This window comes from Cryptomeria japonica, chromosome 2 (genome assembly GCF_030272615.1).
Source record: "Cryptomeria japonica chromosome 2, Sugi_1.0, whole genome shotgun sequence".
NCBI lineage: Eukaryota > Viridiplantae > Streptophyta > Pinopsida > Cupressales > Cupressaceae > Cryptomeria > Cryptomeria japonica.
The window spans coordinates 162,141,762-162,161,537 of NC_081406.1; the positions used below are offsets into that span (position 1 = coordinate 162,141,762).

General features: G+C 32.1%; 1 protein-coding gene across 1 annotated transcript; it reads left to right on the forward strand.

Moving 5' to 3' along the window:
- Positions 1-1,130: 1,130 nt before the first annotated feature.
- Positions 1,131-5,232, forward strand: LOC131042587 (polygalacturonase-like). Its single transcript, XM_057975899.2, has 9 exons — positions 1,131-1,449; positions 2,574-2,702; positions 2,786-2,950; positions 3,404-3,427; positions 3,531-3,738; positions 4,100-4,181; positions 4,294-4,402; positions 4,522-4,638; positions 4,730-5,232. The coding sequence occupies exons 1-9, from the start codon at positions 1,258-1,260 to the stop codon at positions 4,952-4,954; spliced, it is 1,251 nt and encodes a 416-aa protein (XP_057831882.2). The 5' UTR covers positions 1,131-1,257; the 3' UTR covers positions 4,955-5,232.
- The last annotated feature ends 14,544 nt before the right edge of the window (positions 5,233-19,776 follow it).

Genomic DNA, 19,776 nt, shown 5'->3' on the forward strand with positions numbered 1-19,776 from the left:
AATCGAGCTTTTGATTGTGAGAGATCTACAAATAGTTTTTGTGGGCTATTATTTTAAGTATATTCTTGTATGAATTATATATTACTTCCTCGTGTTATTATAAATAAATTTTTAAATTGTAATTTTTAAGTTAATATCAAACAGGTGGCTGATGAACTTTCCACGAATAAAAGTGGAGGAATAGAAAAGGAAAAATATCTTTTTACAACATTAGTTTTTCAAGGTATATTGTTGAGAGTTTGGATTTGACTTGTATACAATTTTTTATCAATGTTTTGAATCATATACTATGATTCATCATGAGGATGGAAGAGAAAATATCCATTTTATAGAATTTTGTATTATAAAATTTATTTAATAATGAATTGTGGATATTCTAATAAAGAATTTTTTTTTAAATTACAAATATTTTATTCATTAGTTTATTAAATATTTTCATTCAAGTTGATTATTTTACGATAAAATTATTATTTAATTTCTTTGTGATTTAAAATAAAATAAAAAATTTAAAATATGTAATATGTAAAATAAGTTATTATATAATAAGTTCCTTTTAATTTATTTTTTGGACTCAAACAAATTAGTTCATTGTCTACCATATCATATGGCTAATTTTGGAATTTAAATGATTAAAAAATGACACAATAAAAAAATGAAAATGATAGTAAAAAATTATAAATGTTTGGTTTTTAAGATTTTAATATTGTTTATAAAAAAATTGAAAATAAAAATATAATAAAAATACATAATGCAATAAATTATGTACTTCAAATTAGTACAATTGCTTCATCTTTTGAGAATATGGATATAACATACTAACATAAAACTTTGATTCATCTAAAAATTTAACATTTTATCAATTCCAACAAATTAACAATCAACTATTAAATTAAAATATTAACTAATTTATCATATAATACTTTTTATGATAATACTCTAAACATAATATAAAAGATATTATTCGTCTAACATCAAAATTACACCATACCAACAACTTAGAATTCGCTATAAAGTCATGCTTTTACCCAACCTAGACCGTGACCTTGTATTATCTTTCACACCTCCATCATAAAGTTGAATTTAAAGGCCGAATTTAAATGACTTAAAATAGTCTTAAATTAACTTAATGAATTGTACAAGCCCCGTAATCCCTGTTAACTTACTTTTGGTTTCAACAACTCTTTATATACTACTGGTAAAACGTCCACGGTGCCCTTTAAATTCTTCAGAAAACTGGAACTGCTTGTAGAAATTCCAATGGGAAACATTCCTTTTTATCTTCTGCATTTTGTCTTTATTTGTGTTTCATTTCAGTCCAGTTTTATTATCGCTTGCAATCACGAATATGGGAAGAGAAATATAACTTCATGTTCAGATCTTCATCTCGTTAAATTCTTTAATGTGCAAGCATACGGTGCAGTAGGCAACGGATTAGAAGATGATACACTGGTAGTTTATTTCTATCCTCTTGTTTTACTTCAAATCTTTAAATGTTAGTTATTGTGGACTTCAAACATTTTTTCATTTAGGAAAAATATTTCCATCATTCGGGAAACACTGCTTTGTAATGTTAATGGTGGTCCCTAGAATGCCTAAATTTACAGAGTACATTGCGCAGTTGTTCAGTGATAAAATTGTAGGTGTGTTTTAGTGATCTATTTAACTTTCTTTACAGACTTGCTACATGCCTGATATAAAAAAACAAAAATTATTTCAAAAATAATTTATTTGCAGTTTGCGCAGCGCAAAATATATTTTAGAAAAATCTTTCTCGTCAGATTGATATGAATGACTCTGTTTCTGTACCTAAAATAATATATTTGGAAGCAGTTTTTCTCTCAAAGGAGTTTATCTGTTCACGGTAGAATTATACCTCGATGCGAAAAGATTTTACACAAACTTCTTGTTTTCGTTTGCTCTCTACATGTGCATTATTTAGCAAACTTATTGATATTGTTGTGATTAAACCTCGATTTGAACGACTTTTAGTGTAAATTCAGAACTTCTTTACGCAGAAACAAAAACAAATATTAACCATAACCGCGTTTGTGCAAAATCCTTGTAAAATCGAATTGATGTCTTCGTTAACTTTGGCTTAGCGTGATTTTCAGTGAAGGTTTTTCTAGTTGCAGTATAATTTTTCTTTGCTTTTGTCAAACTAAGGTACAACCAGAGAGCACATTAATGTTGAAGAATAAGACTCGAAAATTTATTGTGATTTCGGTTTCTTTATCCTACGTGTACAATTAAAATCAGTTGGACTTAATTGTTCTGTTTACTTCTGGCACTGTATCTCTAAGCCTATGCGGTTAATGTTCAGTATTTTATAAAATGCACTCGTAAAATCTTAGTGATTTATTTCAAATTGCGACTACCGATGTTTCGTTACTGTGTACTCAACGGTTGACCTGACAGTGGTTTCTTTTTCAATAATTTATAAAGTTTGTCGAATTCTTTGACTAAGCCTTTCATTTGCTTCTTGTCTTTATGGTAGTCGCTATTATTTGACTAAACAGGAAAAATAGATTTGAAACAGTGTACGATTTTTTAAGTAAATAAATCTGCTTTTGCAGGCATTCTCACGGGCATGGGCTGCCGCTTGTGAATCTCCTTCCACAACATTGCTTGTGCCTGGCCCTAAAACATTTCTTTTGAAGCATTCAATTTTCACTGGTCCGTGTCAGCCAGGTTTTAATTTTCAGGTCTGTATTGGCCTACTCTAATCACTAATGCTGCATTTTTAAAGTTAAATGAAATAAATTTAACTATTAAATGACTTTTACAGATAGACGGAACAATAGTTGCACCAAAATATCCTGTACAATCGACGAATTCAAGAGTATGGCTTGAATTTAAGCGACTTAAACATTTTAGTCTGACCGGAAGGGGCATGATTCTTGGACAAGGAAGTGGATGGTGGTATTTAGCTTGCAGGGTGGTAAATTACAAGGTAAATGATATCAATCTTCTTCCTTTCTCATCTTTTCAAAAAATATCTGCAAAATTCAAGTATTCTAAGGATTATTCGGTTCTTATTTATCCAGCGACGTTTAATATCTATCTATTAATTCCATATTCAAACAATTCAGTCATTTGTTTCCATTAATTAGATTAAGTAGGGACATCCGGAACACTGTTGTTCATAGCTGGAGGTTGATCCACTAGAGAGATTCAAAATGTTATACTGCATCCATCTTTTATTCTTCGATATATATCCAGTAGGAAGATCTTAAAGCACAAAATCTTTTACCAGTTTAATCCAGAAGAATCCAGCATAGACTTACACTGCAAAGAACCAAACTTGAATCAAAGATTTTGAATGGTCTTTAATCTGTTATTTGTAAATTTTTCTCGAGGTATTATCTCTATTACTGAAAATCGTACTGTTTGGTTTTCATTGCAGCGGTTCTGTAGAAGGTTGCCAACGGTAAGTAGCTACATTACAATGAATTTTAAGTATCCACATCCTTTCCAATAAGTTATACTGTTGATTTTTCGCTAACAATGCGTGTAATTCTTTGAATATGAAGGCCATTCAATTCGAATATAGCAGAGGGATTATAATTTCAGGAATTACGATTATAGAAAGTCCTCGCTCTCATTTGAATTTTCTTGGATGTCACAATGTCGAAGTCCTCTCAGTTAGAATTTTGGCACCCGAAAACAGTCCAAATACAGATGGAATTCATATAGAATTTTCCACAAATGTTTTAGTACGCGACTGCGTTATCGGCTCAGGTAAAGCGTAGTAAAAACTTGTAGATCTGTTATTAATTCAAAATAAAAGATCATGTACTAGCTCTTTAGTTTAAGCTGCTGCCAACAATTTCCAAATTAAAAACTTCAAATGAACTCATATTTTTGGCTTTTCAGCTTTCCTGAATTTTCTTTCTTGAGAAATTTGTTTCTCTGCTTAGTTGATTGTAGTTATATTTTCAATTTTTTCCTTTCTTTCCTTATTCTTTTCCCACTTTCACAGAGTGCGCAAGAACTCAAATATAAAATTAAACTATCTCCTCTATCACTAAAGATTTTATTATAGCCCATAATCCTGAAGTTACCAGGGACACAGAATTACTAATGAAATCAAATGGAACAGGGGATGACTGTATCTCAGTCGGTAAAGGATCTTCCAACATCACAATACAAGATCTTACATGCGGACCAGGTCATGGAATAAGGTGCAATAATCTGTCTCTAGAAATCCACTCACTCAAAGAGCTTACAATAAATGCCTTGATATTGGAAATTCATCTATTTATGTATCAAGTCATTAGACTATTTACCGTGCAGTGTGGGAAGCCTTGGTAAAAGGCATTCAACGGACGAGGTTTCCAACGTATTGATAGACGGCGCCAAATTGATATCAACTCAAAATGGATTAAGAATCAAAACATGGCAGGTACTAAACAGCTTAACCCATCAAAAATTAAAAGAAATTTGTATAAACATGGAAAATTCACCGTCCGCATACATTACTGAATGCATAAATTTGAATATTTGCCACTGTAATAATAACAGGGAGGTACAGGCCTGGCAAGCAATATTGTATTTTCCAATGTTCAAATGGTAGACACAGCCAATCCAATAATAATCGATCAATACTATTGTGATTCACCAATGCCCTGCCCCAATCAGGTTGTATACTCTGGTCCCCTGTTTAATTATTTTAAATATTTTGAAACCTCCTGTCGCTTTTATTCACTAAACTCTATTGTTGACTTAACAGACGTCTGCAGTTCGAGTCACAAACGTAACATTCAAAGACATTATAGGAACTTCTGCAACAAAAGTAGCAGTGCGTCTTTCCTGCAGCAAAAGCATACCATGTACAGGCATAATTCTGAGTGACATATCTTTGAAGCTGACCTCAGGTGGGCAGCCTGAATCTTATTGTGAAAATGCCAAGGGAACAACATGGGGAACCGTAAACCCTCCAAGCTGCCTTCTCTAAATTTGTTTACCTGCTGAAGATTAAATCTCGTGCAGATAACAATGAACGAAAAGATAGATTGCATAAACATGAAAAATGTGTTTTCAGAAGAAAATGAAGATCCTTAGTATGAATCTAGAATCAGAAACTTTGTACAGTGGTAGATAACAAAATTACTGAAAAAATAACAAAATGCAGAGAAGCAAGTATACTGCAGCCATTTCATGTTTAGCATATAATTGAAAGCGGACTTTAAAAAAATTAAGAGAGGTTATGCATAACCTGCAATTTGATCGTCACCATACTGTTACGTTTGTAATCTTTGTGCGAACTTCGGGATGAGGTAGGAATTACTCAAAGATTTATCGTTGGAAAATCCCTAAAACTGATTTTTTAATTTTTTTCGTTTAAATGACTATATTTTTTAAACACATCAAATGCAATTTGAGAATTTAGAAAAAGTTAATTTGATTGAACTTAGAAAAACTAATTAGAATATTGTTATGGTGGAAAAAGAATATCAAGAAATGAGAATATCAAGAAATGGATTTCATAATGGGGGTCTACAAATTATTTATTGAATGTAATGGTTTATATTAATCATGTTATACAAGTTTGATGTTTTATTATTTTATTGTTTTATTGTTTTATTGTTTTATTGATGAGTTTCTTATTTTATCATACATTTATATGGAGTTGTTATCTTATTTTGCTAGTTCAATTTCAAGTCATATTCAAGATGTTCATAATGTTCCCTTTCATGCATATGATAATAACTTAAATCTCCCTTTCATTCATAGCTATGATTTACTCTCTCCCAAATTTGGTCCCACCAATGAGGGCATATTGGTGCAAGAAGAGATTATGAACATTTATTTCAAAGATCTTCCTCCTAAGGATGAAATTTTGGAGAATGATGTTCATCTTTCTCCTAAAATTTACCTCCCCATTAGGATCATTTGGTGCAAGAGAGTGATATTGTAGCTATCTTTCCTAGTGATACCATACCCTCTTTTCATTTCAATGACTTCCCCACAAGAGATGAAGCATTAATGAGTTATGTTTTTCCTTCTCCTAAAGTTTGTCTTACCCATAAAGATACTATGGAGCAAGAGGATGAAAATGTTAACACTTTCCTTTATGTTCTCTATCCTAAAGATGATTCCTTGGAGAATAAAAAGCTTGATCAAGTCAATACTATCCATTTTTTTAGTCATGTTAAAAGAGACCTCTTGCTATATCTTAAGAGTTGCAAAATACATATGTTAAAAAGGTGATATGGAAAGGAAACTAGCACAAAAATATGATATTGAAGTTCCTCACATATATTTAAGAATAATAACAAAAGGCGAGATCCCAATGTTCTTCTCACTTCTCTTCCTTCACCCCCTCATCTTAAGAAAAATGTTGATAAGGAACCTAATCTTGTGGAGAAACTCCATGATATCTTAGCTAATATTTCCCTTTGGAATTTGATTAAAACTTCACCTTCATACCTTAAGTTGATCTAAGAAGCCTTACAAAAGGTGGTTCCTCATCCTTCTTCTAAACCAAATGATATTACATATAAACTAGGATTATTCTTCTATTCATCCTAATCATTTTGTGTTTGTGGCTTGGATAATGTTCCTAGAGAGTCACTTGGTTTAGTCATATTACCTATAAAAGTAGAACTTGACTTTACCTACTCCTAGTCATGTCATGCCCAACGATCTTAATTATAACCTTCTTCTAGGTAGACCATGGATTCATGCTATGAAAGCAGGACTCCCTTCTACTCTTGATCACACAATCAAATTCATATCTAACAATGAACTTCACACAATCAACATTGATCCTAATTCTTATGATTTTGTTCATGATGAAGTAGGATGCATTTATCCCTTTAATACTATGATTCCTTCAAGAACACAATCTCCTATCAATGACACTTTTAGAAAATAATATGAAATGTCTTATGTCAAAATATAATATACTTATTATAAAAAACTTAATATAAATAAATTGAATAAAGAATAAATTAAAATATAATAATAAATATTTTGATAAATAATATACGTATATCCTACATAGTAAAAAATAATAATGCAATTATATAAATCCAAAATCATGCATACCTACAATCATACAAGCAGAAGAAATTTTTTTGTTCTTCAATTCCATTGTACCTAAGTAAATTTTATGTTTAGAGAAAAATTTACACATACGTGTTGCACTCAGTATCAGGTATTTTAATTTCAAAGTATGATAATTTATATAGAATACAAATTATATTTTTTTAAAAATATGTCATGTTTGTGATAATAAATAATTATTTTCTATTCATTATATTTGTACCTAAGTAAATTTTATGTTTAGAGAAAAATTTACACATACGTGTTGCACTCAGTATCAGGTATTTTAATTTCAAAGTATGATAATTTATATAGAATACAAATTATATTTTTTTTTAAATATGTCATGTTTGTGATGATAAATAATTATTTTCTATTCATTATATTTAAGTTATTCTTGAATTTCAATTGTAGCCTATGAGAAACTTTTCTTTTTTTTTGAGAAATCATAAAATAGAAAAGTATTTTATTTTCATTATATTTATTTTGTTCTTGAATTTCAGTTGTCGTGTGTGACAAACTTTGATTTTTTGAGAAATCATAAAATAAAATAGTATTTTTTGTTCATTACATTTAAGTTAATCTTGAATTTCAATTGTAGCCTATGAGAAAATTTGTTTTTTGAGAAATCATAAAATAGAAAAGTATTTTGTGTTCATTATATTTATGTTATTCTTGAATTTCAGTTGTCGTCTGTGAGAAACTTCTATTTTTTGAGAAATCATAAAATAGAATAGTATTTTTTGTTCATTACATTTAAGTTATTCTTGAATTTCAATTGTAGCATATGAGAAACTTTTGTTTTTAGAGAAAATCATTAAATAAAAAAGCATATTCAACATAAGGATTATAAATAACATGAGAAAATCTATAATCATTTACATTGAATGCAAATTATAATGAAATCGTAGTGTAGTTGAGCAGAAGAACCTGGAATCAGGCCTGGAATTGATAGGCTATATGGCTGTTTTTTTCACTTTTAGACTGTATATGACAACTTAAAAGGAATTTGACAGGCTATATGGCTATTTTTTTCACTTTTAGACTGTATATGACAACTTAAAAATTACTGGACCGTGTACATTGACATGCTATTTTTTTCTAAAAACGTATATATGACACTTCAAATTATTAATAAACCGTAAAATATTATAATAAGTAATATATATAACATCTTAATTTATAATATTGATATATATAATTTAAGAATGTTTATTATAAAAATATAAATTTATTTTTAAAAAGTAAGATATATTTGTTCTAATTTTATAATATTTTAATATGAATTTTCAAAATAATTTCTATTTTCTTATATGAATTTAGAAACTTAGTCAATTTATTTTTTAAATATTTTTAAGGAGATTGTCTCAAATATCAATTTAGAAACTTGTTATAACTAAAATACTAAAACATAGTTGTTTCTAATTTTTAAACTATTTTAATATGAATTTTTAAAGTTGTTTCTATTTTCTATTATAAATATGTATTATTCTATTATTCTTTTTATTTATCAATAAAATATAAGTTTGTAATTGTACTTCATTTTTTTCATTATTGATGAATTTGGGGAGATCTCAAATATTATAAAATGTAGTTATTGTGAGAAAGATGACACAAAGATTTTTTTTTGACAATCAATTATTTTTTTTAAACGTCAAATCAAAGGTATTGAAATTACGAAACCATCATAAAAAATTGATATGACAGGTAGGGGTGGCCATCAAATTTCAAGCCTTCTTGGAATACACTTCATAGTGGAGTGGAAGAGATCAAGCAGATTAGGCAAAAGAACCTTAGAAATTTCTTCATTCTTGAATACCATTGTAGTCTGAGCAATTTTTTTGTTTAGAGAAAAATTCACGCATATCTATAGTAAGCATCAAGTATTTTAATCTCAACATATTATCATTTTGTTAGGATAACCGATGAACAACTGAGAGGGGGGGGTGAATCAATTGTTAACAGATTATAACTTTTAATCCTCTTAATAACCTTAAACAAATCAAGTACCAGTAAAGCACATACAGATGCCGAAAGGAACAGATACCGATAAACAATACAACTTAACAATTAAACAGATAATCAATGCAAAGCAACCATACCACATAACACCATTATTTGTACTTTGAAAACCCAGAAAGGGAAAAACCGTGGTGGGAAGCCTACCCACAGTTAGATGATACTTCTGTAGAAAGTATGTGTTACAATGAGGGGCCTGCACATGCAGGAAGGTACCCTGCCTAGAGCATACTGCTCATTACAAAAAGAGTCTCACTAACTACAGGAAGGCTACAATCTTCTCAAGATTAATGGACAACAATCCAATAGAGTGAACTTCCAGAAATAGCATCTAACATGCTTGATTACAATCCTGGTTAAGCTCAATGTCAGAGGACTAAATCCTCTTTTGAATCTAATTCGATCACCAATGATCGACCAACTCCTCTGCCTGAATGATATTACAATATTCGCACATTACATTCCTTGACCATGACCTATTCCATAACCATGATATTCTACAAAGAGTTTATACCTCTTATTTATACAAACCCTAAGGCCTAAACCAATTAGGTCAGCCACCTAAAAGATATTACAATATAAATCCATATTACAATGATATGACATGTCAGCTTAAGACCAAAACAATAATAATCAATCCATAAATCATTCCTAAACATCCCGGTAACATGTAGAGTTCACGTTAGCATGATATCGGTCCATAACCTAGATAAGTACCGGACCTATTCTGGGTCCACCACACCAAAGCAAGTTCTTCAAGCAGTTGAAGCATGATAAAAGAACATCTTTAGCATCTTGAAATTTATGAAGAAACTGCACCAACACCAATTATGCATCTTGTCAAGATTCCTCAGTGAAAGCTTTGTCGGTTAAACCTTAAACCAGTGTCGGTAAGGGTTTGCCAGAATGTATGACAGCAACTGATTACCAAGTTAATACCAACTGACCAAAACATGCTCCAGAAGCACATACCACATGTAACCAATCACATTCCATAGATCCAAACATGTCGGAAGTGTCCAACAAATAGTCTCTTCTGCCGGTAACACTAGATCTTTTACCAATAACCAAAACTTGTCTATTAGTAACCAACCATATTAGCTAGTGTTTACATCAATGACAGAACATCAATGCAACACATAATCAATTCATCCATAATGCCAACACATTTATATTGAATACAAATTAATAAATTGTATTTTAAATAAGAATAAAGTGTTTGTAATAATAAATAGTTTTTTTTTTCATTATATTTAATTTTTTCTTGAATTTCAATTGTAGCTTATGAGAAACTTTTGTTTTCTTCTATTTTCTGAGAAATCATATAACAAAAAAGTATATTCAACAAAAGGATTATAAAATAACATGAGAAAATATTGAGATCATTTATATTGAATGCAAATTATAATGAAATTGTAGTATAGTGGAGAAAAAGAACCTAGAATACACTTCGTAGTGGAGCATAAGAGATCAAGCATATCAAGTAGAAGATCCTTAGAAATTGCTCCGTTCTTGAATTTTGTTGTACCCTGAGCAAATTTTTTGTTTAGAAAAAATTTCATGCATACCTGTAGTAAGTATCAAGTATTTTAATTGATAAAGGAAGAACAGAAGAGCAAATAATTGAAAATGAGGAAAAATTGGATAAAGAAGGAGAAGTAGACACCCAAGACATCCTAGGGGAGGATTATATTAGCCAATATGATCATGGGAGAAAAGAGCTAGAAGAGGAAAATTAGGAGAAGATGGACAATGTCAATGAAGTAGAAATCCAATGCACTCCAGGGAAGGAAAGTGATAACACAAATGACAAATGGAATAAGGAAGTAGTAGGAGTTGATGATGAGATAATGGAAGAAAATGAAGAATCCAAATCAGATCAAGAAGATGGATTTAAGGAGGAACAAATGAAGATTATGGAGGAACGAGGTATAGTACAAACCCAACCTAAGCTAAAAAGGCCCTCTGTAGAACTAAAGAAAAAAAGGGCAACCAAAACAAATAAGGTCAAACTAGTACTAGCAGCAAGTGCCAAGGGAGAAATGAAATTGAGAAACAAGAAGGACATTGCCCTTCCTAAGGAGCCATGTAGATCATAACCTAGAATGTTAGGGGCTTCAATGCCCCTTGCAAGTGGCGCTTACTCTTTAGTCAAATTGACTTAAGTAAAGGAGATTCAGTGTTACTACAAGAGACCAAGTGAGATAAAGAAGAAGCTCAAAATAGAATGCAAATGTGGAAGCAGTGGGAAGGAGTTTTTGTGGATTCAATAGGCGCCTCGGGAGGGTTGGGAGTGGTTTGGAATACTTTAACAGTTAAGTGGTTGTTGATCATATAGAGCCAAAATTAGATGGTGGTCAATTACAAAATTTTGAGTCAAAACAAAGAGGTGGGTATGTGCAGGATCATGGTGGGCCAAAACGGGCCCTTAAGTGGCAATGAAATTTCAAAAAAAAGAGTTAGGCAACTTGACATAAAAATTTGAATAATTTATTAACATTATTTTAAAAATATTTAAGAACAAAATTTGTAGCAAACTGAATGTAGTTTCTAAGCTACTAGTTTTTTCTATAAAAAAATGTATTTGACTAAATTTTAAAATTTCAAATATGCAGTAGTACTAAAATTTCAAGAAAAGGATAAGAAGTAGGTGTATGTCTAACAACCATAACCACAATCAAATCATAATTTTTTTATAATACTTTAAATATAAGTAGTACAGACTCGTGTCCGAATGTAACACATAAATTTTTATAATTTTTTTTGAAGTAAATAATTAATTATGAATTTTTTACTACAACTTTTCAGAAATATAAAAACTCATATGTCTGACCACCTTAACTTGGTCAAAACTTTATGAAATTCAAATTTTTTTATCCTATAGTAGGCGAAGCATAGAATGTGACGCATGTTTCGGATTCAAAAAATGTGATACTATTTGAAAGTAATTGTATATTTTTCAATCAGCGTATCAATCAGGACTTTAGTCAGAATTCAATTAGAAAATGAATAATAATTATTTATTAAAGTCAAAATAAGGCAAACCTTATATTGTTAGAAACCTGAGAATGTCCTTAAAAATCCCTTTTCATTCAATCAATTTCGGCTTTAAAAAAGTCATCAACCACCAAGGCGAAGTCTGGAAAAGCAAGGAAAACTCAAAAACATTTTTTTTGTGTTGACTTTCTTGGCTTGGCATGTCCTAGCTAAATCCCAAACAAAACATGGAGGGGAAAAAATTATGTTAAAAAACATGGATATCTATTATTAACGAATATCCGTTTCTTGACGTCATTATTGTGATGTCATATTTTCTAAATCAAATATCTATTCAAAACATATATCCATTTTGGAAACCAAATCGGATATCCTTTCAAAATGGATATTTGTTATGAGAAAAAATTTAAAAAACACATTTTAGTAAAATGGGCATAACTTTTACGTTTCATATCAAAATTTTGATTTTTTACAGGCATAGGAAAGGTGATTCAGAGCTATATGATATGGAATAGGTGGTGTTTCTATGTTTTGTATTAAAAATTAATTATAATTAATTTAAATTCATACTTCATTTTTAAAACATCAAAAGCTCACAAAATTTTCATATGAACTCCCTCTTTCATGATTTTTTTGTAACAATCATCTCAAAATACTTGAAACACTATTTAATAAGTAATTAATAATAGAAAATTTAAGAACTTTACTGAGTTTAATAAACTCTGGTAAACCATGTTATCTCTCTTTGTTCCTTTCTCTACCTCTCTCTTCTAAGATCTAAACTTGTCACTCCACCGGCTGTTTGTTGCTTCATCTCTCTCTTTTGTCCATATTTATGCATCTCTCTCTAGACCTTTTCTCTCTAACTATCATTGAATCCCTTATTCCTTCTCTTTTTTAAGCTCTACACTTTATTTCTACCTCTTAATCACTTCCTGGGTAAGTGCACAAAGATGGTGTGCAAAAAAGTGGACACACATCTAAAAAAACTTGTGAAAATAGGCACCACAATCACGGTACTAAAAATTCAAATCACCCCGTACGTGCTAAGGTTCGTTGTCCCCATCCATAAAGGGACAAGAGTGCATATGGGGTTCTTTTATAAAAAAGACCGTGTGCGCACTCCTTTAAGACTTAGCACCGCATACATGTTGCTTTAGGACTTAGCACTGCGTACATGTTTTAAGTCCTAAAATAGCGTGTACGTAGTACTTGTCAATAAAAAAAATTGGCACACTATGTTTTACTTTTCACACGGCCATGAGTTGGAAATTGGGGTTTTTTACTGCTAAACTGTGCACGGGCTCGCTCATTTATCACCCAAACACCATGGATCAAGGTTGGTTTTGCTTTAATTTTGTTTTTTTTCACATTTGTTCAATTTTTTTACATTTTGAATTTAAATTCGTTTATTTTGATTAGGTTTTTTATTTTTTGTTACACAAACCAGATTCTCAAAATCCACAACAAGAACAACAAGATGCACCTCCTGAAAACCTCGAATAAAACCTACATAATACACCTCCATCTCCTCCTTTTGACCATACACCTAATACACAAGAGGGATTGCTTAATCAGTTAGGGCAAAACACAGCTAAAATAAATAGACTGATTAATAAATTGAAAACATTTGAGCTTGAGCATTATAAATCCCTTGCCACTAGCCTAGAAACATTAGCTAGTGGTGCCACTATAGTTTCCATTCAAATTACAAAATGGGGAAACTATAGGGATAGGTGTCACCAATTTTATGCTAGTGGGTTATCATATGAGGGAGTGAAAAACAAAAACATTAGTAAACAACAAATATGTGCCCTTTTTGTTGATCCTAAAACTGGTTAGTTGTTACCTCTTAATGCAAAGAGGTTTCCCATACATTAGTGTACCAATGTGCAGATGAAGAATCTTTTTTGGAAGAGATGGTGGATGGTCTTTGATGAACCACCTTGTAATAATTTTGAGGTTCCATTGTATTTTTTGAGGAAAGTATACAGTGAGTTTGCCCTCAATGTGATGCCTAATTATTTTGACATGAGAGAATTCCATGGTAGAGGTGGCAGCTCTACCCAAGATAGACTTGGAGATCGTAGGAGAGTAGCCCAGGAGAGTCGTCGCCCCCTAGAACCCAAACCCAAGGTGCATTTGATTGTCCCAGTAGACCTAAAAGAGTCAATGGAGCTATAAACTCTTCAGGTGGCTATAGCATTGACTGATGTGATCAACACCCTCTTCTACCGGATGATGAGCCATTAGTTGTTGCAGGTGGCGCTAGTGAGCCCATTCAGCATGTGTGTGCCACTTGCTCAGGGATATGCATAGGGATGAACAACGAGGCTATTGTAGATGGATCCACATCCCATTTGTGCATGATTTGCGGAAGTAGATGTCAAACCCGCATAACTAAGGATGTGGCACTGACGAATAAGTTGATCGACATGTTGTTTGGCAATCATCCGCAGACACGGGTGTGTTGATTTGAATTCATAGCATTTTATTTATCATTCACTTGAAATTTGTAATTGTAAATGTATTTTCATTTATATATCAATTTAAATTGATACAAATAATATGCATTTTAGGATGTAGCAACGGTATCTGATATTCCTCCTGTACTTACTGCAGCAGCAACTTCGACATCTGAGGTATAAATTTTGTAACATGTTAAATAGAATAGTACACTTTAAATTAAAAAAAAATACAATATATACTAACTCTCTTTAATGCTTAACAAATTTTTGTTTGTAGGCATTGTCAGGAGACCAAAAGTCCCAGATTGATGATGTCACGCCCTCATTTGGCCTACAAGGCTATATGGTATCATATTTTGTACACCTTATTTTATGTATTCTTTTGATGGAATAGGCAAGTCATTTCATTTTAGATTTATTAAATTATGTTTAATATCATTTGTACTAATATCTCACGTTAATTTTTTTTTTTAGGGTACCCCCACCCCCCCCTATGTCTAGGCCTTGTCCTCAACAAATGAAACACTCGAGGATGCCAAAACATGGGAAGAAGGTAATTGAACACATTTTTAGTTGTACAATTGTTTGAAAAGGTTGAAATTGTCTTAGTTGGGATTTATAGATTGATTAGTGTTTTTTGTCTGTTTTATATGTACAACGCCCATTGAGCTATGTAGATATGTTGAATGCACCTACTACACCTGATGATTATACGCAGGTATACATGCGAACTCGTGATAAATTATACAGGTATACATGTAGATCAAGTGAGGGCGGAGGTATGTATCTCTACTTTATTTTCTTAATTTGATGATTATACGCAGGTATACATGCGAACTCGTGATAAATTATAATGCTATCATTTTTTCATACAGGAAATATCCATAGCTTCTTCATCAATGATGATCCCTCCTCCATGTACTGAAGAAGCATCTCAGGAACTGGTACACTTTTGTTTGATATATTACATTAATTATTTTTAACCTACAATACTTATCATTATATTAATTTTATTTAATCTTTGGTCATTTTTCGTACAGGTAATAGCGACAGCGGCTCCATCAATGGTGAGCGCTCGTTGGTCTATTCGAGAAGCATCTCAAGCTTCAGTACACTTCTGTTCTCTATATTATAGGTTTTTAGTGTTTTTGATGTATATATTAGTACATTGTATTAATTGTACATTTAATCTACAATAGTCCCCTTCGTGGTTCGGCCATAGCTTGGAGCCTTTGAAGTTTGTGTATGAGAAAACTCCTAAGACTAACAAGGAGAAGAGAGCGAAGACATTAGATCCAAGATCAACCGATGAGGTAATCTACATTTCAATTGAAAAGAAATTATAGTTAAATTCATAGTTATATTGATAATTGTGAACTATTTTCTATAAAAGGATTCTAACTTGGCTTTTGAATTGTGGTTTTGCAGCCACATATAGAGCCGTGTATTGCATTAAAGAGGCTCGATTTTGATGATCCACCACATGTATAGGATCATATAGTGTTAGTTGTGATCATTGAATGACCAATACATGTATATATATTCTACATTTTTATTGTATATCGATTTAGACATGGCATATTGCATATTTTTGTAATACTTGTATTGACTTGGCATACATGCCTTTTTTGATATATAAATGTTGATATTTGATCCAATAAGTGTGTTGAGTTCATTATTGTGTATTCGTTGTATTTGGTGGCTGCCCTTTTATAAAGTTAAATGATTATTTTCCTATGTAATCAACAATATGAATATAAACAACAAAAATTTATGATATAAAACATTGCGATCGTTGAATATGATTTGATAAACTTTCTAAAATGTTGAATTAACCCTACAAAACCCCTTGTATTGAGTTCATTATTATGTATTCGTTGTATTTGGTGGCTGCCCTTTTATAAAGTTAAATGAGTATTTGTCTATGTAAGCAACAATATGAATATAAACAACAAAAATCTATGATATAAAACATTGCAATCGTAGAATATGATTTGATAAACTTTCATTTATATTTGTCAGATTTGATCCATGGTAATGATCAGTGGATTCTTTTGATTCATTTCATTTATATTTGTCAATGTGTGTGGTCTGAGAGCACCCTCGTGCTCGCAATGGTCAAATTTTGGTTCTCGTCTTGTTTTACCATTGTTTTATCTAAATAAGGTAATTTGGGACCATTAATGATCATTTGAAGCCATTTGTGAAATTTTGGGGTCATTTGGATAAAAGATGTAAAAGTTGCTCAGTTGTTGTCAAAGTTGCCAAAGTTGTCAAAGTTTGGGCTCATTTGGATAAAAGATGTAAAATTTTCTCAGTTGTTGTCAAAGTTGCTCACTTGTTGTCAAAGTTGCTCAATTGTTGTCAAAGTTGTCAGAGTTGTCGAAGTTGTCAAAATTGCAAGATAGGCTAGAATTTATTTTGTTCATTGTGTGCACAAACCAACATCACAATCATATTTGGATGGGCAGGTTTATGCTAGTCATGCTCCTGTCACTCCTCCCAAAGCATCAGAATGTCAAGAGCCATACCCTACCAATGCGATCTCTCAAGTGCCCTGAGTCCAAAAAATTATCAAACTTTGACAGATTGTTTCTCCCAATCCAAGATATATATGATCGATCTATTTGAACCTATAGTGTCACGTGAGGCTCGTCTACAATGACCTATCTTGGTTTCTAACGAATCGAAGCCATTTTCAAATGGTAGCGGTTTTTCACCTGCTACAAAAACCATCAATGGCATGCAGTACAAAGTTGCAAGATAGACTAGAATTGATTTTGTTTGTCGTGTGCACAAACCAACATCACGAGCACATCTGGGTGGGTATTTTTACGCTAGGCATGCTTTTGTTGTTCCTCTCAAAGCGTCGAAATGTCGAGAGCCATACCCTATCAACGCAATCTCTCAACTGCCCTGAGTCAAAAAAATTATCCAACTTTGGCAGACTGTTTCTCCCAATCCATGATACATACGATTGATCTATTTGAACCTGTAGTGTCATGTGAGGCTCCTCTACAATGAACTATCTCTATTTCTGATGACTTGAAGCCATTTTCAAATAGTAGCATTTTTTCATCTGCTGCAAAAACCGTTAGTGGCATGTAATGCAAAGTTGCAAGATAGGCTAGAATTGATTTCGTTCATCGTGGGCACAAACCAACATCATGAGCATGTCTGAGTGGGAATTTTTATGCTAGGAATTCTCTTTTTGTGTCTCCCAAAGCATCAAAACGTCAAGAGCCATACCCTACAGGCGTGATCTCTCAAGTGCCCTGAGTCCAAAAAATTGTCAAACTTTGACGGCTTGTTTCACCCAAATTTGGATACATATGATCAATATGTTTGAACCTGTAGTGTTACGTGAGGCTCTTATACAATGACCTATCTCAGTTTCTGACGACTCAGAGCCATTTTCAAATGGTAGCATTTTTCACCTGCTACAAAAATCGTCGGTGGCATGCAATGCAAAGTTGCAAGATAGGCTAGAATTGATTTCGTTCATTGTGGGCACAAACCAACATCATGAGCATGTCTAGGTGGGTATTTTTATGCTAGGAATGCTCTTGTTGTGCCTCCCAAAGCATCGAAACATCGAGAGCCATACCCTACTTGTGCGATCTCTCAAGTGCCCTAAGTCCAAAAAAATCTCAAACTTTGACGGACTATTTCTCCCAACCCAAGATACATATGATCAATCCATTTGAACTTTTAGTGTCATGTGAGGCTCCTCTACAATGACCTATCTCAGGTTCTAGCAACTCCTAGCCATTTTCAAATGGTAGCGTTTTTTTATCTACTGCAAAAACCATCAGTGGCATGCAATACAAAGTTGCAAGATAGGCTAGATTTGATCTCGTTCATCGTGGGCACAAACCAACATCACGAGCACGTCCGAGTGGGAAATTTTATGCTAGGCATTCTCCTGTTGTGCCTCCCAAAGCACCAAAACGTCGAGAGCCATACCCTACTAGCGCGATGTAGAAGTTTCTTGACAACTTTTTTGACAATAATGACATTTTTTGCTCAAATTGTATCTAGACTCAATACATGAATCCCATGGCCCAATAATGTCTCAAATAATTGACCTTATCACATCACATAAACTCAAATCATAGTCACAAAACATAGCCACAAAAAAAGTCACAAAACATTGTCACATATTATTCAAAATTTTGCCTCTAAATATGGAGAAATCAGCTTTTGGATATTTAAATATACAGAAAAATGTGTTACAAATCATCTCATGGGATTTTATACAAAATTTGGCATTTAAATATGTGTGATTCAGCTCATCGCCATTTTAATATACAAAATTTGGTATCTAAATATGTACAAATCAGCTCATGGCTATTTAAATATACAAAATTATGCCCCTAAACATGTACAAATCAACTCATGGCCATTTAAAATTACAAAATTATGCCCCTAAACATGTACAAATCAGCTCATGTGCATTAATATATACAAAAAATGAATATAGAACAATTCACCGACGATATATACAAAATTGTCAAAATCATTCTACTTTGAACTATAGAATCAATCAAGTGAGCCTTCAGGATCAGCTCTAACCCATATTGTGTCAAGTATTGCCTCGTGGTCAGATTCATGAACTTTCCATAAAATCTTGTTATGAGGTCTACCATGATACTTCATCAAATGAATATTTGTTGTAACAACAAGGTTAGAGAAATGAAGAATATGTATGTGTGTTTCAAAGTCCTTGAACAACCAAACATCAGAATTCTTGATAGGGTATCTCCTAAGCCATGTTCTTGTCAAGACAACAAACCCTATTGGGTACTTAATACCCTCTACATCAATGATTGTGGTTGTCAATTTTCTTTTAGGCTCAACATAGCAACACACAAAGTAATTTGTTAATTTGTTCCTTCTTCATTGTTCTCTTTTGCAACAACTGCATACATGTGACCTGCATTTTATAAAGTGATAATTAATACCAAAAATAAAGTGTGATGTACAACAAAAAGAATACTTACAAAAAAATTAACTCAAAAAATCACCTAAATCCACTAGGTCGGATACATGGTCAAAATCCACTGATGTCTCCATTTGGCTCAATTGTAGTGCTTTGGGGATTTGATATGTATCAAAGGGAACCAATGGTCTACAAGACCATTTGTCAACCCACTCTTGTGATTCATATTCATCCCACAAAAAATACATGCATGAAGAGAAAAAACATACCATCTGTCTCGTATAAATTACTAGTGAACTTGCA